Here is a 23,439-nt window from a genome sequence, read left to right as displayed (position 1 = left end):
ACATGGAGAAAAGTACCAGAGAAAAGTAGGCTGGCTACATGGAGAAAAGTACCAGAGAAAAGTAGGCTGGCTACATGGAGAAAAGTACCAGAGAAAAGTAGGCTGGCTACATGGAGAAAAGTACCAGAGAAAAGTAGGCTGGCTACATGGAGAAAAGTACCAGAGAAAAGTAGGCTGGCTACATGGAGAAAAGTACCAGAGAAAAGTAGGCTGGCTACATGGAGAAAAGTACCAGAGAAAAGTAGCTCCACATCAGTCAGAGTCTGTCTGCTGATAGAACGCCCATTAGTGAATTCTCATCTGACTGGAGAAGTGCAACTGAAGCACAACATTAGTCTGATGCCGAGCAGAAATTATAATAAGCATTTTAGATCTGCGTTTACAAAACGAAGCAAGATATTTCTTATGAGTTGTATCTTTTTTCCTGCGTGAAAAATTAAGAATTGTGCGTTAACTAGCAAGTTAAACTTAGGGGTCGTGTTATCTAAGTGGTGAATTAACAAGGTGACGGGGCATCATATTGTGTTGGCTTTCTGCCGTGTTTGCGAAGTCAAAGCCCTTTGGATGAGTTATCTGTAAAGCTGCCACTGCTATCTTTTGATTTCCTTGTGTTTTTTCTCCTTTCTCAGCCTGTCTGCTCTTCCCCCATTTTCTCCAAGCTGAGCAGGCAGGCCTGTGACCCTAGCGACTCCAGACTCCACACAGACACAGCATGTACACATGCTGCTCCAGAGCCAGTACTGTTCATTTGCACAATGTTTCTCGTTCACATTCACTTGTAAATGTCCAAACTCACCAAAAATGACATTCGGTAGCTCTTACCTATACATGTATAACGTTATGACTCCCTTTGAAAGTTCATTTGACATACCATAGCTACCTACACCTTGTAAATTTACCCCAAAACAGGTTAAATGTGTTTATTTCAGCTAAATACCTCCATATATAGAGGAAAACCATCAGAAATACAGCAGTTAAGGCACACGTTTACATATAATCAAGTCCTCCTACTCGTGAGTTAAATACTAAATAAAATAACATTTATGGTTTGAATAAAACCAAAACTTCATAAATCTTTTAAAATCTACAAAGGCACACAAAGACAATCAGAATATATACTGATCAAAAATATAAACGCAACATGTAAAGTGTTGGTCCCATGTTTCATGAGCTGAAATAAAAGAGGCCAGAATCTTTCCATACGCACAAAAAGGTTATTTCTCTCAAATGTTGTGCACAAATTTGTTTAAATCCCTGTTAGTGAGCATTTCTCCTTTGCCAAGATAATCCATCCACCTGACAGGTGTGGCATATCAAGAAGCTGATTAAACAGGATGAACATTATGATCATTGTGCTGGGGACAATAAAAGGCTGCTCTAAAGTGTGCAGTTTTGTCACACAACACAATGCCACAGTTGTCTCAAGTTGAGGGAGCGTACAATTGGCATGCTGACTGCAGGAATGTCCACCAGAGCTGTTGCCAGAGAATTGAATGTTCATTTCTCCACATCTGGCTTCTTCACCTGCGGGATCATCTGAGGGGGAGGGGGGGTGCTGAGGAGTATTTCTGTCTGTAATAAAGCCCTTTTGTGCGGAAAAACTCGTTCGGATTGGCTGGGCCTGGCTCCCAAGTGGGTGGGCCTATGCCTTCCCTGGCCTACCCATGTCTGCACCCCTGCCCAGTCATGTGAAATCCATAGATTAGGGCCTGATTAATTTATTTCAATTGACTGATTTATTTATATGAACTGTAATCAGTAAAATCTTTGAAATTGTTTCATTTATAATTTTGTTCAGTATACATGAAAAAGGCTTGCAGGAGTAGTAAGTTTGATATGATTTTACACAAAGTCAGTGTTGACGACAAGTGGAGAAATCCCTTGTATTAAAAGATAAATACAAAAAATCAAATAAACTAACAATTAAAAAGTTGAGAGAAAAACAGTGTAAAAGATGTGTAAATGTATAATCAGCTACTTGATGTAAAAAGAAAATGTGTTGCCATGGTAATCGGCCCCAGAGGTCAGGTCTCGCTCATTAAGCCACAGTCATGATTATTGCAATGTTAAGACAAGCTGTTCTCATGCACGGGCCATTTTGGTCCACTGATCTTTACATCACACTAGGTTACACAGAGTGCTCCGTTGTTGCAGACTACCAAAATATAGAGCATTGTAGATCAGATAGCTTGCATAAATCTGATTCCCCATTCCAAGGGGGGACCCCTAGGAATTCTAGCCCAATACAAATGATTCAACAAATCAAGCCCTTGATTTGTTGAATCAGGGGAGTTAGTGCTAGGCTAGAACCAAAATGGTCCCCCCAGGGAATGGATTGAGAGACACTATCATAAGTGCATCCTAAACCCTTACACATATCGTCCTCTTCTGTTTGCACGGCACAGTGGTAGACCCCATGACTAAACGGGTCGCTGGGTGGCAGAGACTAGATCCCTCCCTTTTCCTTCTCTTCGTGTTCTACTCTCAGTACGGCTCTGCCTTCAAACTCCGATATAGACAGCAAGTAAACACCATCCCCACAATCTGAGAGAGAGAGAGAGAGAGAGAGAGATAGATAGATATACCTTGCGAGTGTATTCAGGTACTGTAACTACAGTACAAGCCTGACGGCACATAAGTATATGTTTCAGTTGGTGCCAGCATATTTCAACATACACTACCGGTCAAAAGGTTTAGAACACCTACTCTTTCAAGGGTTTTTCTTTATTTTTACTATTTTCTACATTGTAGAATAATAGTGAAGACATCAAAACTATGAAATAACACATATGGAATCATGTAGTAACCAAAAAAGTGTTAAACAAATCCAAATATATTTTATATTTGAGATTCTTCAAATAGCCACCCTTTGCCTTTATGACAGCTTTGCACACTCTTGGCATTACCTCAACCAGCTCCATGAGGTAGTCACCTGGAATGCATTTCAATTAACAGGTGTGCCTTGTTAAAAGGTAATTTGTGGATTTTTTTTCCTTCTTAATGTGTTTGAGCCAATCAGTTGTGTTGTGACAAGGTAGGGGGGGGGTATACAGAAGATAGCCCTATTTGGTAAAACACCAAGTCCATATTATGTCAAGAACTGCTCAAATAAGCAATGTGTTATTTCATAGTTTTGATGTCTTCACTATTATTGTACAATGTAGAAAATAGTAAAAAATAAAGAAAAACCCTTGAATGAGTAGGTGTTCTAAAACTTTTGACCGGTAGTGTATATGCCTGAGGCCACATAAGAATACATGCTTAAATGGTTTAAGTGTTTCAGTGTCCACATAATTCAAAAGTAGCAGAAGTTTGAGAGAATGAAACTCAAAAATTACTTTTGGTTGCTTTACACTTCTACCATTACCCCTGAATTTCCAGAGACCAGGGCAAGGATTCTTATGTTGATGGTGGCCATCTTGGGTTATCTCTGTGCTGTAAACAGTGAAATGGCTTCTTTTTGCTCACCTGTACACAGGCGATGCCCACGCCCACTGCTCCAATGATCTTCAGGTGGTCCAAAATGAAGTTCTCCAGTTTAGTGATACAACCCCCCTTGAGAGGAAAGGTAGGACCACATTGTGTGTGTGTGACGTTCAAGGTGACTTTCAAAATTGATCATAGCTGCGGGAAGTAGTGGAGCTAAGGGTGCTGGAAAATCGTAATGAAAAACCCCCCCCCGAAAAAACTAAAATAGAATATATATATTTGTTTTACTCAAGTACTGCACTGGGCCTTTACTAGTATTAGCGGACCGATACAGACGTCTGTAGCGCAGGCAAAATGTTATTTTCAGCATCTCCGCTTTGTCAAAAAAGGTAGGTATAATTAAGAACAGTATCTTGCAGGATTCAATAGTTGGAATTGTAATAGTTGTTGCCCTGTCTCTTTCTCTGCAATTGTCATTCTAATGGAATCCAGAAAGAACAAAGCCCTGTCCTCAAACGTTTACATCAAAAGGTGCAAAGTTATGGCCAAAGACACAAAACATCCACATCAAAACAATATTTTTCTTCATCAAATAACATGGAAAACAACCACGTTTTGTGCAGTATTAATTTACCATCCTTACAAACCACTTAATGTAAATGTACATTACTGTATTGTACACTGCTCAAAAAAATTAAGGGAACACTAAAATAACACATCCTAGATCTGAATGAATGAAATAATCCTATTAAATACTTTTTTCATTACATAGTTGAATGTGCTGACAACAAAATAACACAACAATTATCAATGGAAATCAAATGTATCAACCCATTGAGGTCTGGATTTGGAGTCACCCTCAAAATTAAAGTGGAAAACCACACTACAGGCTGATCCAACTTTGATGTAATGTCCTTAAAACAAGTCAAAATGAGGCTCAGTAGTGTGTGTGGCCTCCACGTGCCTGTATGACCTCCCTACAACGCCTGGGCATGCTCCTGATGAGGTGGCGGATGGTCTCCTGAGGGATCTCCTCCCAGACCTGGACTAAAGCATTCGCCAACTCCTGGACAGTCTGTTGGTGGATGGAGCGAGACATGATGTCCCAGATGTGCTCAATTGGATTCAGGTCTGGGGAACTGGTGGTCCATAGCATCAATGCCTTGCAGGAACTGCTGACACACTCCAGCCACATGAGGTCTAGCATTGTCTTGCATTAGGAGGAACCCAGGGCCAACCGCACCAGCATATGGTCTCACAAGGGGTCTGAGGATCTCATCTCGGTACCTAATGGCAGTCAGGCTACCTCTGGCGAGCACATGGAGGGCTGTGCGGCCCCCCAAAGAAATGCCACCCCACACCATGACTGATCCACCGCCAAACCGGTCATGCTGGAGGATGTTGCAGGCAGAAGAACGTTCTCCACGGCGTCTCCAGACTCTGTCACGTCTGTCACGTGCTCAGTGTGAACCTGCTTTCATCTGTGAAGAGCACAGGGCATCAGTGGCGAATTTGCCAATCTTGGTGTTCTCTGGCAAATGCCAAACGTCCTGCACGGTGTTGGGCTGTAAGCACAACCCCCACCTGTGGACGTCGGGCCCTCATACCACCCTCATGGAGTCTGTTTCTGACCGTTTGAGCAGACATGCACATTTGTGGCCTGCTGGAGGTCATTTTGCAGGGCTCTGGCAGTGCTCCTCCTGCTCCTCCTTGCACAAAGGCGGAGGTAGCGGTCCTGCTGCTGGGTTGTTGCCCTCCTATGGCCTCCTCCACGTCTCCTGATGTACTGGCCTGTCTCCTGGTAGCGCCTCCATGCTCTGGACACTACGTTGACAGACACAGCAAACCTTCTTGCCACAGCTCGCATTGATGTGCCATCCTGGATGAGCTGCACTATCTGAGCCACTTGTGTGGGTTGTAGACTCCGTCTCATGCTACCACTAGAGTGAAAGCACCGCCAGCATTCAAAAGAGACCAAAATATCAGCCAGGAAGCATAGGAACTGAGAAGTGGTCTGTGGTCACCACCTGCAGAACCACTTCTTTATTGGGGGTGTCTTGCTAATTGCCTATAATTTCCACCTGTTGTCTATTCCATTTGCACAACAGCATGTGAAATTTATTGTCAATCAGTGTTGCTTCCTAAGTGGACAGTTTGATTTCACAGAAGTGTGATTGACTTGGAGTTACATTGTGTTGTTTAAGTGTTCCCTTTATGTTTTTGAGCAGTCATCTGGTCATCTAGGTTTGGTACCTGTAGACCTTCCATCACCATGAAGAAAAACAATGCACAATAATTGAGTACATTGAGACATCAAGTGGTTTGTGATGATGTGATGTGATATGGCTCAGTTGGTAGAGCATGGTGCTTGAAACCCTAGGATTGTGGGTTCGATTCCCACGGGGGCCAGTACGAAAAAGTATGAAAATGTATGCACTCACTACTGTAAATTGCTCTGGATGAGAGCATCTACTAAAATGTAAAAGGAATGAATAGACCATTTCAGTTTACAAATAGAAATAAGTTGCATTTGCAAAGTATTTAAAGAAACTGGAAAACATATCAGGCAAGTATTTTTATATTCCACAAGTATTATCAGATTACAGTGGTGTACTATTTTTTGTGGGTATCTGTACTTTACTTTACTATTTATATTTTGAAAAATTTTACTTTTACTCCACTACATTCCTAAAGAAAACAATGTAATTTTTACTCCATACATTTTCCCTGACACCCAAAAGTACTCGTTACATTTAGAATGCTTACTCAATACATTCCCAACCCCCAAACTACATCCCGCAGCTATGATCTTGATACACAAACCTGAACTCAAGCATTATTTGCACTAGGAATTGCAAGCACACTAACACGCAACAACACCGGCTGCTCTCTGTATCTGACACTCACCTCCACCTTGTAGATGTTTGATGGGTGGTCCCTACGGCCGCAGCCCAGCGTCTGGGTCTTACAGCAGCTGTCCGGCACCAGCCTGCCATCTGCCTCACTGGTGTGGATCCACACGCTCTCGCCCCAGTCCGACGAGCTGTTGCTGCCACAGCACTTAAACTGGCGGGAGAGGGAGAGGAGGAGAGGGCATTTCCCAGACAGGGTGGTGGATGTTTTTCCAATTGTCTTGCAGTTGTTTCAGATGACGAGCTGAATGATATTCAGTTCATGAACAAAATCTTTATACAAAACAATGGGCTATCTTTCAAATCACAAGTTTCATAATGACGAGTTACATGAAGGGCTATAACATACTGTAACCAAGCATAATGAAAACACATACCTGTGACAGTGTAAATAACAGTAGACACAATGAACGTAAACATAAACAAGCTGATTATTAATGCACATTGGAGAAAATCAACAAATTCCCAAATTAATATTTACAAAAACCTCTAACCAAACTCCTCAAGTCTGCTTATGGTGCCTTCTCTTACCTCCTGCTGCAGCTTGTCCACTGCTTTGGTGATATGCTCCTGCTCTGACTGCCTGTACTTCTGCACCATTGTCTCCCGCAGGTTCTGTTTCAGCTCCTCATTGAGCTGCAGAGGAAGACAGGACACAGGGGATATGAGAGAACGGTAAACATGACCTTGGTCAGACTACATCACAGCTACCCACCAGACGTTAGAAACAGAAGCATATACAGTACCAAGGAAGGGGAAACTATGATATTTGAGTGCAGGCTTTTGTTCTAACCTAACTCTAACACACCTCGTTGATTACTTAAATCAGGTATGTTAGCACTAAGCAGGAACAAAAGCGATATTTTCTTTCTTAATAGGACTAAGTGGAAGCATGTAAATTGAGAATAAGGTAGTGGGAGAAGCAGACATAAGCTCACCAATGAAGACTGTGAATCTTCTATCAGTAAAATAATACTTGAAGGAATGTAATGCATCTCATTGTCGATTTCATAGAATAGAACGATCCACTGTATCAAAGGTCTAGAATAGCTAAAACTGTAATTACAGAAGGAACTCCTCTTGACCCAATAATATTTTGAAGCGGGGAAATGATATACATAAAAGGTAAGAGGATGTACATTTTCATTCATTTATAACAGTAGTGCAAAACTCGGGTAAGAGCATAGGCCTACATCTAGCTGGTCCACAGTTTCTATGGCAACCACAGAACGTAGAGCCAAGTCAGAACGTAAAGGAGAGATAAAGGGAATAAATGAACGAGAGAGGGAGAGGGGGGAGGAAGAGAGAGAAATATAATAGGTTTTTATTTGACCTGTTCACAGCGTGGGAAACACTGCAGCAGTGAGATGAAAACAGGGTGAAAGGTCAAAGGAACATAAGCAGACAATTACACAGAGAGAGTTCAAATGACACACACCAAGCTGGTAGGATAACATTCCTGCAGGTCTAACATCTACACAGCAGGGGTATATACTAGTGACAAGGATAGTAGTGGGAATCACATCTTAGTGATATCATCACAATACAGAAATGCTACAACAAGAGGTGGCAGGCATGGGAATGCAGAGCGGGAGAGAGAGAGAAAAGCAACAGATTGAGAAAGAGAGAGACTGGTGCATTATCCGTGAACCTTCCCTTGTTGTGGTTTCAGTTTTTACAAACATACACTCTTCTGTCTCTGGGCAGGCTCTGAGTATAGATAATGTTACTGGCGGTGGAATCAGGTGGTGAATCAAGTCATTCATTACCTGCTGGTAATAGATGTAGGCCAGGACACCGGCGAGGATCTCCAGCAGGAAGATACACAGCAGCAGGACAAAGTACTGTGGGGAGACAATGAAAGGTAGGGGATTAGGTTGAAATGGATATCCCCTGGCCCTCTGTCTATGGACTTCACAGTTAAAACAGGCAAATCCAATTTAGATGAGCTGGAGTTAAATTGATCAGAGCAGTTGATTGGTGGTCGTGGGGTCACCGTTGTCGTTTTGTTATTTTGAGAAAATGGATTAAGAATGTTTGCCAATCATAGTTTTAATTTGTGGCGTATTGATTGTGTGGTGAGATGTCAATGAAGCTGTACAAACAGTATGCCGCCCTTAAAGGGATCCTTCAGGATTTTGGCAATGAAGAGCCAAAGACAGATGAACTCGTGGATACAATTTTAATGTCTCTGTTTGCAGTTTGAAGTTACTAACTAGCGTTAGCGCAACTGCTAACTAGCGTTAGCGCAATGACTGGAAGTCAATGGTATAATTTATACCACAATGACTGTAAATCAATGGAGGTTACCTTAGACTTCCAGTCATTGCCTTAACGCTAGTTAGCATTGGCTCGCGAAACTAACTAACTTCCTTCATACTGGATGCAGAGACATATTGTAAAAATTGTATCCATGAGTTCATCTTCATTGCCAAAATCCTGAAGTATCCCTTTAACAACTGGCCCAGAAACAGTTTCCTCTGATGATTAAGGGTTAGCTAAATCAGTTATGAAGTTATGAAAAGGCATAAAGTTATCACAACCCCTCTGGGTCCAAGCTATGGTTAGAATCATGGGAAACATCTGTTTATTGGGTTGGAAGTGCACAGGGTTACTACGCAAAGGAGTGTGTGAGTGTGTGTGAACATTCCTTTGCCTGCATGGGCATGTATTTGTACCCAAGACATTCCCTTTAAAGGTACAATATTTAAGTACTGTTCATTCAAATAGCTCTAAATGGCCATAATAAAGTGGCAAGGATTAGAGAATAAAATGCTTTCAAGATTACATGATATCTTTAGACCCCAGTGTTGCCTTTCTGGCAGCTGCTGGAATTACAGTATGATTTGCCAGGAAAACGTGGCCTGCGTGCTCTCACGTTAGAGGCGTGGCCACTTGCTTCTCCCAGGACCCCAGACCAAGACAGTCATGGCCAACAAGCTGAACCAAGGACTATGCTGTCAACAGCAGACAGACATTTACATTTGAGTCATTTAGCAAAGCAATTAGGGTTAATCGCCTTGCTCAAGGGCACGTCGACAGATTTTCCACCTAGTTGGATCTGGGATTCGAACCAGCAACCTTTCGGTTACTGGCCCAACACTTTTAACCGCTAGGCTACCTGCCGCCCCAGACAGCAATTATCTGCTAAAAAAAGAAGTTTGGTCATCCAGAAGGGAGTTGGATGAAGGTTGTGGAAAGACCAGGGTGATCGGATGGAGTGGAACTTCGGTCGGGAACTGATGGACCGTAACAGTGCACTCAAACCTGGTAAGACAAACCTCAAAACTAATGTTAGCTTAGCAACATTTACTAGCTATTCCTCGCTGTTATAAAATCATACCTTATACACTGAGTATACAAAACATTAAGAACACCTGCTCTTTCCATGACATAGACTGACCAGGTGAATCCAGGTGAAAGCTATGATCCCTTATTGATGTCACTTTTTAAATCCACTTCAATCAGTGTAGATGAAGGGGAGGAGACAGGTTAAAGAAGGATGTTTAAACCTTGAGACAATTGAGACATGGATTGTGTATGTGTACCAATCAGAGGGTAAATGTACAAGAAAATATTTAAGTGCCTTTGAACGGGGTATGGTAGTAGGTGCCAGGCGCACCAGTTTGTGTCAAGAACTGCAACGCTGCTAGGTTTTTCACGCTCAACAATTTCCTGTGTGTATCAAGAATGGTCCACCACCCAAAAGGACAGCCAACTTGACACAACTGTGGGAAGCATTGGGGGGGAGTGCAACCTAATATTAAGAAGGTGTTCCTAATGTTTGGTATACTCAAGTGTAGATATCGAGCTGGTCATCTAACATTAATCGTACTATGTTCCAGCAAAGCGTTAGGCTATATATTTTTAAACGTTGAGCATTAGGTTATAGATTTTTGACACATTTTGACACATTGTAGAAAGCTAGCCGAGCTAGCTAGCCTACTTTGCTAAGCGCCACATGAATTCGCTATGCAGTCTGTGGTGTAATTATGTTGACAAATTCTATCTTCATAAGTCAATTTCGGCCCATGCAATGTATTTAGCTAGCTTCAGCATTTATATTTAGCCTCAGCCATAGTGGTGCCTGAAAGTCAAGTGGGGCTAATTACACTAGTTAGCTATAGTGGCCTGGAAATACGATGACATTGCTAAAGTATGCAAACCATTAATTGGAAACAACTTTGCCATCATTATGATATGGTCAAATGTACTTTAGAGAGATGGCAAAGTTTGTCAAATATAGCTAGCAATGCTAACGTTAGCTAGCTAAAGTTATACTGCATCTACAGACAATCTGGTGACATCACAATGATGACAAAAGGTTTTCATACTAAATTATTTTCCTCCTTTTGAAATATCTGCATTGAATAGAACGCTCAGTCGGGCATCAGTCTTCAAAATAAAGTTTATTGTGACAAACGTGCAACCCATGAATAGCAAATGTTGATGTGTGAAGAGGTGATCTCATTTTACATTTACATTTTAGTCATTTAGCAGACGCTCTTATCCAGAGCGACTTACAGTTAGTGAGTGCATACATTATTTCATACTGGCCCCCCGTGGGAATCGAACCCACAACCCTGGCGCTACAAGCGCCATGCTCTACCAACTGAGCTACACGGGACCAGTAATGTAGAGGGGATTCAATTTTGAATCTGTTTTTATTTATTCCAGAATCACATCCCCATGTTGGCTATGCAAGTGCTAAATGTTTGTGTTTTCCTTCTATCCTGACTGCTGGCAGTGTTTAATTATAACCACCACAGATCAGCCATGCAGAACTCGAAATGTCTCCCTATGCTATTGGATGTAATATTATATTCCTACGAATTGAATGCAATCAGAACTCGGGGCGGCAGGTAGCTTAGTGGGTAAGAGCGTTGTGCCAGTAACCGAAAGGTCGCTGGTTCTAATCCCCGAGCCGACCAGGTGAAAAATCTGTCGATGTGCCCTTGAGCAAGGCACTTAACCCTAAATTGCTCCTGTAAGTCGCTCTGGATAAGAGCGTCTGCTAAATGACCAATTAATTAAATTAATTAATTAATTAATTAATTAAAAGAACTCCACATAACAAAACTATTGCTCACTCAAGGCAAAATTTAAATGGAAACTTATCGTAAGGAAGGTATTGACATTTCCTTGATTCAATGAATATGTCACCACATATGTTCTATACTCTTTCAGTCCAGAAGACAAAGGGTATATGCATTTAAGACAAAATAACTACATCTACACCACAGACCTCCAAAGAGCCGGCTAACATCTGACCAGGGGATGCCAAGAAGAAGCCTAGGCCTGATAACCGAACCTATGCCAAGGACAGGAGAACTACTGCCACATTGCACAACATAAATAGGACGGGAAGACTAATGTTACTGCTAGCACAGAACATTTTTAAATGGTCAGAAATACTAGGATGTTGAGTTGTGGGTGGTGAGGTTTGATGATCTACTGTTGTGCATCTGTATACTTTTAATAAAAACTAAACAATGGATTTGCTCATCTTCTTTATACAATGGTTTTTATGCAATATAGGCCCATATGTTTTCATTGCTAAAGTATGAACATTTTTGGTATTAGCTTGGGTTCATATTAGGGGTCTTCACAGGTCCAACAGACCCAAAATTCCAAGACCCGACCCAGGAGCCGAGCGCGCACGGGTCCTAAATTCGGACTTTTGTTTCAGACCTGGGTCGGGTCTGATATAATTGCCACGGGTCTCAGGTACGTGTAATTCAAATGTATTTACTGACTGGACCCGATTGGACCTGTCCTCTGTTCATTTAATGGTCGAAGGAATTGTCCGTAGAGCTCCGAGACAGGAATGTGTTGAGGCACAGATCTGGCAAACATTTCTGCAGCATTGAAGTTCCCCAACAACACAGTGGCCTCCGTCATTCTTAAATGGAAGAATTTTGGAACCACCAAGACTCTTCCTAGAGCTGGCCGCCCGGCCAAACTGAGCAATCGGGGGAGAAGGGCCTTGGTCAGGGAGGTGACCAAGAACCCAATGGGCACTCTGACAGAGCTCCAGAGTTCCTCTGTGGAGATGGTAGAACTTTCTAGAAGGACAACCATCTCTGCTGCACTCCACCAATCAGGCCTTTATGGCAGTGTGGCCAGACGGAATCCACTCCTCAGTAACAGCCTGCTTGGAGTTTGCCAAAAGGCACCTAAAGGACTCTCCGACCATGAGAAACAAGATGCTCTGGTCTGATGAAACCAAGATTGAACTCTTTAGCCTGAATGCCAAGCGTCACGTCTGGAGGAAACCTGGCACCATCCCCACGGTGAAGCATGGTGGTGGCAGCATCATGCTGTGGGGATGTTTTTCAGCGGCAGGGACTGGGAGATTAGTCAGGATCGAGGGAAAGATGAACGGAGCAAAGTGCAGAGAGATCCTTGATGAACACCTGCTCTAGAGCGCTCAGGACCTCAGACTGGGGCGAAGGTTCACCTTCCAACAGGACAAAGACCCTAAACACACAGCCAAGACAATGCAGGAGTGGCTTCGGGACAGGTCTCTGAATGTCCTTGAGTGGCCCAGCCAGGGCCCGGACTTGAACCCGATCAAACATCTCTGGAGAGACCTGAAAATAGCTGTGCAGTGATGCTCCCCATCCAACCTGACAGAGCTTGAGAGGATCTGCAGAGAAGAATGGGAGAAACTCCACAAATACAGGTGTGCCAAGCTTGTAGCGTCATACCCAAGAAAACTCAAAGCTCTAAATCGGTGCCAAAGGTGCTTCAACAAAGTACTGAGTAAAGGGTCTGAATACTTATGTAAATGTGATTAGCAAAGAATTCTAAAAACCTGTTTATGCTTCGTCATTATGGTGTATTGTGTGTAGATTGATGACGAAAAAAAACAATTTTAGAATAAGGCTGTAACGTAGCAAAATGTGGAAAAAGTCAAGGGGTCTGAATACTTTCTGAAAGCATTGTATCTGTATAGCAGTAGTAGCTTATCTGACAAGGATAAAGAAATCAATTTCGTTGTCAGGAACATGCCGCCGGCATATCTCCATCTTTCTCTCAGTCTCTAGGGCTATAGGCCTAAGCTTCTCTTCCTTTATATTTACTTTTGTAATATTTCAAATCAAATCAAATTTTATTTGCCACATGCGCCGAATACAACAGGTGTAGACATTACCGTGAAATGCTTACTTACAGTGGACGCCTAGGCCATTGGACGCCATATGCATAAAATGCCATGATGCATTCAGTGCTCAAATCTCTGACAGCTGAACCGTGAGGTGGACAATTATTGTTTTAGGAGAGTAAAAAACAATAAAACAACAGGCTATAAAGTTTTGAATATGCTACATATCGAAACACAAAACAGTTTTTTAGTAATTCGTTATAGGCAGTTTTTAAGTACACGTAACCGTGGATCATTTGGCCAATAGCCTATCACTCGTTTATTGCTGGCGCTGGCAGCGCCCAGTTGGAGGTTTCTTTCTTGCTCTCTTTCTACTCTCGGATCTGAACGGGTCTCTCAGATCCAAACCAGCACGGGTCTGTTTGGGTCTGTTTGACCACAGGCTTTTTCGGAACGGGTCTGACTGTCCTTGGGTCCATTCGGAACGGGTCTCCATAAAAAAAAAGGTATGCATGCATATCGGGTCGGGTGGGAAAGCCACTGATCCATTTCGGAATGGGTCCAACTTTCTGGACCCGTGAAGACCTCTAGTTCACATGTAATAGAATGTAATTTATTGATAGATTTATTTTATGTTTCAAATGCAGGTTGACGTTTGTTCTTTAGTTTAGCCAATGTTGTAAGGACAGCCCACAAGGGTCACACATACTCCAGGCAAAGATTTACAAATCTGTTGTTCACAAATGCCCCTCAGTTATGAATGGTGGATAACATATAGATGTCCCCTGAAGGATGGCAAAGAGACAAAGAACAGTCACTTTTTTTGAGACCATCAGACCATCTTTATGAGTTACATGTGTTACTGGAGATTACCAACTAGACTTTCGGCTACATAGATGTGTGTGGGGGGGAAATCAGGCTATGATTTTTCTTGTAACAAGAAAAAAAATAGCACCAATTGCGGCAGTGACATTTAAACACGTTTCTGAACAATGTATCAAACTGAAAGACTCTTGACATGTTGGTATAACTTGAAGCATACTGTGATATTTTTCTTCAGATTTTTCTACTGTGCCTTCTGAAAGTATTCACACACATTTACTTTTTCCACATTTTGTTGTGTTACAGCCTGCATTTAATAATTGATTACATTGAAATGTTGTGTCACTGATCTACACACAATACCCCATAATGTCAAAGTGGAATTTTGTTAGTAGATTTTTATATTTATTAATTGTTATTGCAAGCCTAAATAAGCTCAGGAGTAAAAATGTGCTTAACAAATCTCATAATAAGTTGCATGGACTCATTTCGTGTTTAATAATAGTGGTTAACATGATTTTTGACTAACTACCCCATCTCTGTACCCCACACATACAATTATCTGTAAGGTCCCTCAATCGAGTAGTAGATTTCAAGCACATTCAACCACAAAGACCAGGGAGGTTTTTCATTGCCTCGCAAAGAAGGGCACCGATTGACGCTGAATAAATCATTTTGAGCATGGTGAAGTTATTAATTAGGTTTTGGATGGTGTATCAATACACCCAGTCACTACAAAGATACAGGCATCCTTCCTAACTCAGTTGCCGCAGAGGAAGGAAACTGCTCAGGGATTTCACCATGAGGCCAATGGTGACTTTAAAACAGTTACAGAGTTCAATGGTTGTGATATGAGAAAACTGGGGATGGATCAACAACATTGTAGTTACTCCACAATACTAACCTAAATTACAGAGTGAAAAGGAACCCTGTACAGAATAAAAAGATTCTAAAACAAGCATCCTGTTATGCACTTAAGCAATACTGCAAGAAATGTGGCAAAGAAATTAACTTTTTGTCCTGAATACAGGAGGGCAAATCCAACACATCACTGAGTATCACTCTTTATATTTTCAAGCATGGAGGTGGCTGCATCATATTATGGCAAGGCCTAGGGAGTTTTTTTGGTTAAAAAGAAACGGAACACAGCTATAAGCACAGGCAAAATCTTAGAGGAAAACTGGGAGACGAATTCACCTTTCAGCAGGACGTTAACCTAAAACACTAGGATTTGCTTACCAAGACATTGAATATTCCTGAGTGGCCTAGTTACAGTTGACTTAAATTGGCTTGAAAATCTATGGCAAGACTTGAAAATGTCTGTCTAGCAATGCTCAACAATCAACTTAATGGAGCTTGAAGAACTTTAAAAATAATAAAATTGGCAAATATTGTACAATCCAGGTGTGCAAAGCTCTTAGAGACTTACCCCAAAAGACTCACAGCTGTAATCGCCGCCAAAGGTGCTTCTACAAAGTATTGACTCAGGGGTGTGAATACTTATGTAAAGACATTTCTGTATTACATTTTCAATACATTTGCGAACATTTCTAAAAACATGTTTTCACTGTCATTATGTGGTATTGTGTGTAGATGGGTGAAAAAAATAACCTATTTAATCCATTTTTAATTCAGGCTGTAACACAACAAAATGTGGAATAAGTCAAGGGGTATGAATACTTTCTGAAGGCACTGTAGCAATAGCCGATTGCCTTTTTAATATTGGCATAAAATTAAGCTAATCAAATCAAATCCCTGTGTCCCTTTTAAGAAGGAAGCACAGTCCTTGCCAGTTCATTTAGGGATGTAGCGGTCGGTCCAATTCCAGTTTAAATCCTTAGTGCTTAATGTAGATACAAAAATATCGCATAAACTCGTGTGTAGCTCTGGAAGGATTGGATAGGTACTAGCAATATATTTATAGCTCTACCTTGCCCTTTAATAGGCTAGGTGGAATGTTCACTTCTTACCCATGAAATCCTTACAAATCTACACAAAAGCCTAGATGGTAAGGGTAAGAGCCTAGGGTGTCTGTCGCAGTACATTGTATGTGGTCCTTTCCTTCAATTTGTGCTCTGCATTTGACCTGCAAATGCCCTACATTTAAAGTGTATGGATGCCTTGTACTTTAAGGGAGGCCATTCCCTTTAAGTCACAGAGTTAGATTAGAGTTTTATCTCCCATCTGATTTGACCAGACACATCAGAGGTAGGGCATGGGCAGGTCTGCATTCACCGCCAAGTTCCTTTAGCATTAGACAGACGGGGAGATAAAATCGGGGAAAACCTTGACCCAATTCTCCTGGCTCACCGCTGGTCTTCGTCTTTTCTCAAAGTGGCTCTGATCTTGAATGCTGAGTAAGCAGACTGATCAATGCTTGTTGATGCGGCCACAAGGGTGTTGAAAAAAAACACACACACACACACACACACACACTAGGGTTGGGTGATATTACGATAGCATAGGCTAAACCATCGTCTGTCATATCACAATGTCGTCACCATTGATGATGGCTGTCAATCATCGTCGATGGTGACGACGTCGTGATATGACAGACAATAGTTTAGCCTATTTGAACTTGACTGGCGCCCTGCAGTAAAGAACAGAGTCTCGCAGTGCACAGCAGGGCAGCGCACAAGTGACATTCCGAGTAATTTGCCTATTCCTACTAGCTATAGCCTATTTCAATAAATATGTGATATAGAACGCAAGAGAGGGATGTAGGCCAGACAGAGTGGAGAATTCCACCAAAGAAGCGCAAAATGTAGTCAGAAAATATTGTTCCTTTCTCTTTCTGTCGGATGCATGGGCTTTAGACTATAGCCTAAACCTATTCATTTTTTTTTATAACCGACACTGCTTAACCATCTTGTGATTAGCCGTTAAAAACAAACAGCCTATATTACCTTCTCTCTCCATTCGATAGGCTATAATGAATATGGCTGAAGGCTACACTTCACAATTTTATGCATGGCTTTCTCCCAAAAAGTTATTTGAATAGCCTAAAAAAGGTAAGGTAGTCTGGGTACTAATAATGAAAGAGAACAAACAATATCAATAGCCTATAGAAAAATCTAATGACAAGTTGAATCAAGTTGAGGGCAGGGAAAATCCCTCCAAGCAAGGTTGAAAACCAAATGGCCAAAAACCTATCCTCATTTTCTCCTACTGGCCTATCATAAAAGCTTTAATACAAGGTACAGTTATGAACATTTGGCTTGGGCGGTATACCGTACATATACACTGTATACATAGGGTATTTGAAAAAAGCCACAAGATAGTTTTTAAAAAATTTCAAAATGATTTATTTGAAGTTTTCCATTTTTGTTGCTACCTTTTTAGTTAATACCTGCAGTTAATTTGTGCAATACGTTAGGAGATAAAGCAAATTGCTGACAATGACATTCGTTAGCTACTAGCTATGCTTGCATAACTTTAAGAACTGTATTTACCTGTCTTTATGTTCGTTTAGTATGAAAATGTATGCACTCACTAACTGTTAGTCGCTCTGGTTAAGAGCGTCTGCTAAATGACTAGCATTTAGCTAACAGCGTCTATGTGATTTCGCTATTAGTTTGTGCTAATTATGATAGCATTCTGGTAAAAGAGGCACAATGGGCTTATCTTGCATTTGTTGCGCCCTCTTGTGTGCTATGCCGGTAATACTATAAATCCCGAGATGAGAGAAGGACGGTATGACGATATGAAAATCTGGATACCGCCCAAGCCTAATGAGCAGTAGCTTATTTCCCAAATATTCTAGCCTACGAAGGTACTGTCCTAAAGTTGTGACTTTCAAAAATAACGAAAGTCTATAGCCTAAGCCTAGGCTATTCTCAATCAAATCTTTATGATAGAACAAACAAAATTATTTGTTCCATTGAACAAAGACTTAAACTCCAGCGTGTTTCGGCTGCATGGCCTAAGATACGATGATTAAACGTCTTCTTTTGGACAAAGCATTTTCTAATCACCCCTGATTGAGGAGGGAGTGGTCAGAGAAAAGCCTAAATTCATTGGACAACACCTAGTAAACAACACTGTTTACTTTTGTGCATTACTGTGCATATTTTGACAGCAAGATAAACGCCTCCACATCAATAACCCTCAAAGCATGATCTCCATGTTCACAAGATTTATTGAGTTGAACCAGCGTGAATCTGAAACACAAAAACAACAATGTCTGCATAAGACAATGTCATCTGTCCTAAAAGACAAACTAGATATGAACGTAACCTGATATTTTGCTCACACTGACAACTAGCCAAAGCTAGGCTAACATACTGTAGCAATTAAGCTAGTGCTGTCCATCTATCCACAAAGTAAACATACACATCCAAATTCCACAAATAATGCTCTGAAATGAAAGATATATGCAAAAGGAATGAAAATACTCACTGACAAAGCTTCCTAAGGCATTCAATGTAAAGGATGGATGAAGATTGTGAGCAGAAAACTGAAACAGAGCACTCTGAGCTCTACATGAGGCAACAATGACCAACTTCCTCCAAACAAGTCACATGACAGGTCATTTTCTAGCTAAAGGAAATTACTCCAGATCAACAATAGGAGGAGTCTAATTCAAGGTAAGTATTACAACTAAAACAGAACACTCCCCACCTGGCGTGATAGAACACCACTCTGATAACTATGGAATGTCCATATAAGAGACCTTGTTTGTTTAGACCTCTGGAGGAAGGAGAAGGACCGTCTCTGTGACGGGCCTAAGAAAGAGCTTAATTCCTTCTTGCTTGCAGAGTCTAACCTCGACTTTACGGACTTTACCATCCTTGCTGGGAAAGACCTGAGTGATCAGTCCAACAGGCCATTCATTCCTCTTGACTTGTTTGTCTTTGAGGAGCACAATGCTTCCAGGCTCGAGGTTGGGCTGGTTTGACTGCCACTTCCTTCTTATCTGAAGTGAAGAGAGGTATTGTTTCCTCCACCTATCCCAGAAGGTATTTGCAAGATGTTGAACCTGAAGCCACTGCCGCTAAAAGAGGTCCTTGGCTCCGCAGTCGCCAGCAGGACTCGAAGGGATTCTCACTTTCTGTGTGAGGAGAGTAGCAGGTGTAAGTATGAGAGGGTCATCTGGATCTGTAGAGACTGGAACCAGAGGTCTGGCATTGATGATGGCAGCCACTTCTGCCATCAGAGTAGTGAGCGTTTCGTGACTTAGCATTGAATGACCCTGTTGGAGGAACATAGAAACCAGGATTCTCCTTGCTACGCCAATCATCCTCTCCCAGGAACCACCCATGTGAGAGGCATGAGGCGGGTTGAATATCAAGATGCAGCCCTGTTCTGACAGTTAGGTATCCACGTAGTCATCGTTGATGTTCGAGGGGATCTTAAGTTCCTTGCAGGCCCCAATGAAGTTGGTCCCACGGTCAGAATGAATCTGCTTTGCTGGGCCTCGGATCGAGAAGAAACGCCTCAGGGCATTGATAAAGCTTGATGTATCCAGTGACTCAAGGACTTCGATATGAACGACTCTCATGCTCATACAGGTGAATATGACGGCCCACCGCTTACTGTGGGCGTGGCCTCCGGCGAGAGGTACGGTCCATGGACCAAATACGTCCAGGCCGACATGGGTGAACGGAGGTTCAGTGGAGAGACTATCAGCAGGAAGGCTGGCCATCTTCTGTGCCTGAGGAAGACCACGAAGTCTCTGACAGGTGACACACTGGTGGATGATGCTGTTCACGCACTTTTTACCGCCAACTATCCAAAGACTGGCGTACTCTGTGAAAAGGCGTCCCTGGTGTTGGGTCCGTTCATGGTAATGCCTCACCAGTAAGTTGTGACGTGATGCTTCCCTGGGATGATCAGGGGGTTCTTCTCGTCGTGTCCGAGTTTTGCTTCAGTGATGCAACCCCCAACTCTCAGAAGGCCGTCTTTATCAATGAATGGATCTAAGGCTCTCAGAGAGCTGTCTTTGGGAATTGTTTCCTGGTTCCTGATGCACTCAAACTCTCTTAGATAGGTTTCCTCTTGGACTGTCCGTATGATGATATCCTTTGACTGAGAAAATCTGTCTGGTGTGCATGCTGTCTGACAGTAGTGCCAGCCCTTACAGTTGCTGTCTTTTGCCGCTGTAGTGTTGTTGAAGAGACGAGCGATGTGAACGAGGTGAGTGATGGCACGAGTCAGCGACTTCCACGTGGAGAACCTTGAAAAACGTAAGGATCCAAGCTGCTTGGCTGAAGTTGTTGTCTTCAGTGTGGACACTTGGGGGCGAACATCGGCATCTGAGGAGGGGTTGATGAGCTCAAAAGCGTTCCTTTCAAGACTGAGAGACTGGCGTGTCAGGAACGCAGGGCCAGAGAGCCAGGTTGTGTATGAGAGGTAAGCTGCAGGGATGAATCTCGTTGCATGATCTGCAGGGTTCTGATCTGTAGGTACATAGCGCCACTGTTCTGGACGAGTAGATCTCCTTATCCGATGGACTCGATTGCTGACATAGACATAGAAGCCCCGGGTCTCATTGTTGATGTAACCTAACACCACCTTGCTGTCTGTGTGGAAGGTTGTATCATCAAGCTCAATGTCTATTTCTGAGGTGATGAGCTCGGCAAACTCGACTGCCAAGACTGCTGCACAGAGTTCCAACCTTGGAATCGTGTATTCTGGGCGTGGCGCCAGTTTTGCTTTACCCATAACAAAGCCCATGTGACTGTCTTCTTTGACGTCTGTCACTTTGAGGTAGGCATCTGCGGCTATTGCCTTCGTGGATGCATCCGAGAATATGCATAGTTCTCTTCATCTCGCTTCTGGGGGTGAGACCTTAGTGTAAGCCCTAGGGATATAGAGGTTGCATAGCCCTTTCAAAGACTCTCTCCATGTAACCCATTGCTCCTCCATTTCTGGGGCAGGGGAGAGTCCCATTTGTTGTTTGCCATTGTGAGCTCCCTGAGAATAGACTTGCCTTGAATGGTGACAGGGGCCACAAATTCCAGTGGGTCGTACAGACTGTTCACAGTTGATAGCACACCTCGGCGTGTGAAGGGCTTCTCATCTTCATCTACCTTGAAGGTGAAAGTGTCGGTCCTGAGGTCCCAGTTGAGACCCAAGCTGTGCTGCATAGGCAGAGTGTCTGACCCTATGTCGAGAACTTTGAGGTCGTTTGCGTGATCTTGAGATGGAAATGCTTCCATTACCACCTCCTTGTTTGAGGCAATCTTGTGTAACCTCAGATTAGAGTTGGCGAGAATCTCGTGTTCTCTTGAGTAGGGTGACTGCATCTTGGACTGTAGGAAATGACATTAAGCCATCGTCGACATCGATGTCACGTTCTACATACTGTCTGACATCAGGATCGTAGTCTGGTACTCCTTCTTGAATAGACTGTTTGAGGCCGTAGATGGCCACTGCTGGAGAGGGACTGTTGCTGAAGACATGGACCTTCATGCAGTAGTCGATGATGTCTTTGGACAAGTCGTTGTCCTGGAACCACAGGAATCTCAGGAAGTTACGGTCTTCTTGTTTCACCAGGAAACAGTGGAACATTTGTTTAATATCTGCTGTCACAGCGACAGATTCCTAACGGAAGCAAGTAAGCACCCCAAGGAGTGTGTTGTTGAGGTCGGTCCCAGTCATGAGGACGTCATTGAGGGATACTCCATCGTATTGGGCACTGGAGTCAAAAATCACACGGATTTGATCAGGCTTCTTTGGGTGATAGACACCAAATGTAGGTAGGTACCACCGTTCTTCTTCTTTCAGGGTGGAGCCACTTCGGCATGACCATTCTCGAAAATCTATTGTCGGGGAGACGACGTCTTAGTGACTTGAATGGTAATGGTGCCACCTGATCCCTTCCTTTATGATTTTCAGAAAAATGCTGTCTTCGATGGAGAAGGCCACTTTATTGTCGTCTCTAGTTTGCTGGAACACATTGCAGCCCAAGTGAACTTCCTCTTTGTCACAAGGAATACTTTTGTAGCAGCATAATGCAGGTTGATTGGGAGCTTGGGATTTCCGGAATCTTTCTTTCACCAAGAAGAAGTTGGGACATGGCTCGAAGAGAGTAGGACATCCTTTCTCCAAAGTGTTTGTGTAAAGGTACTCACTGAGAGAGGCTTGTGAACGCTCCCCAGGCAGAAGTTGCCTATTATGACCCATCCGAGGTTAATCTTCTGGGTGTATGGTGAGTCATGGGGCCCATTAACTTGCTTGAGCACCTTATGGACTCTGATAATGTCTCTTCCCAGAAGGAGCATGACGGGAGCTTTAGGTTCGAGTTCTGGGATGAGGTGAGCAAGGGGTTTCAAGTGAGCATGGTGGAGCGCTGCATCTGGAGTTGGGATCTCAGATCGGTTGTTCGGGATCTCGTTACACTCAATGAGAGTTGGCAGTGGAAGACTGACTTGCCCATCCATAGATTCTACCTGGTAGCCGTTGGCTCTTCTTCCTTCTGTCTCCATCACACCGGCACAGGTCTTAAGGGAGTAGGGAGAGCTGGGGCCTTGTACCCTGAAGATATCGAAGAACTCAGAATGAACCAATTATTATTATTATTATTATTTTAATTTATTTTTTGCAGTGCATACATTATTTTTTTATTATTATTATTTTTTTTCATACTGGCCCCCTGTGGGAATCGAACCCACAACCCTGGCGTTGCAAAAGCCATGCTCTACCAACTGAGCTACATCCCTGCCGGCCATTCCCTCCCCTACCCTGGACGACGCTGGGCCAATTGTGCGCCTCCCCATGGGTCTCCCGGTCGCGGCCGGCTATGACAGAACCTGGATTCGAACCAGGATCTCTAGTGGCACAGATAGCACTGCGATGCAGTGCCTTAGACCACTGCGCCACTCGGGAGGCAATGATCTGTTGCTTTGCTCGTCGAGGATGGCATAGAATGTGCGCTGTAGGAAGGTCTGCCTTTTTGACCCAGGGGGTGTTCCTGGATTATGACTCTCGCTCACATTCTGCGCAGCTAACGCTTGACTTGCAGTTCTTGGCAATGTGAAAGGAGGATGAACAACATCTAAAGCATATGCCATTCTCTTTCAGGAAAGCCTTGCGTTGGTCCTGTTGTTTCTCGCGGAAGGCACGGCACTTCTCAAGGCTTTCTTAATAGGCTTGTCTGAGACTTCCCTCTGTCTGCCTTGCTTTCAGGGAACTTTGTCTGCTTTAGCAGGAACATCGGCAACAAGGTTG

The 23,439-nt window shown here is 42.9% G+C and overlaps 1 protein-coding gene across 1 annotated transcript in view; it reads right to left on the bottom strand.

The window, feature by feature from the left end:
* Nucleotides 1-905: 905 nt before the first annotated feature.
* The window catches only part of LOC311111935 (CD151 antigen-like), a 57,514-nt gene continuing 34,980 nt past the window's right edge, over nt 906-23,439 (bottom strand). The window contains exons 4-8 of the mRNA XM_084154860.1: nt 8,111-8,185; nt 6,873-6,977; nt 6,337-6,495; nt 3,469-3,555; nt 906-2,544 (exon numbers count right to left, since the gene is read on the bottom strand). Of these exons, the coding sequence (XP_084010986.1) occupies nt 2,485-2,544; nt 3,469-3,555; nt 6,337-6,495; nt 6,873-6,977; nt 8,111-8,185 (486 nt within the window). The 3' untranslated portion in view covers nt 906-2,484. The remainder of the gene's footprint in view (nt 2,545-3,468; nt 3,556-6,336; nt 6,496-6,872; nt 6,978-8,110; nt 8,186-23,439) is intronic.

The sequence above is a fragment of the Coregonus lavaretus genome (genome assembly GCF_964263955.1).
Source record: "Coregonus lavaretus genome assembly, chromosome: 37".
Lineage (NCBI taxonomy): Eukaryota > Metazoa > Chordata > Actinopteri > Salmoniformes > Salmonidae > Coregonus > Coregonus lavaretus.
The sequence above is the reverse complement of the archived record's forward strand: the minus strand, read 5'-3'. Positions and strand labels throughout refer to the sequence as shown.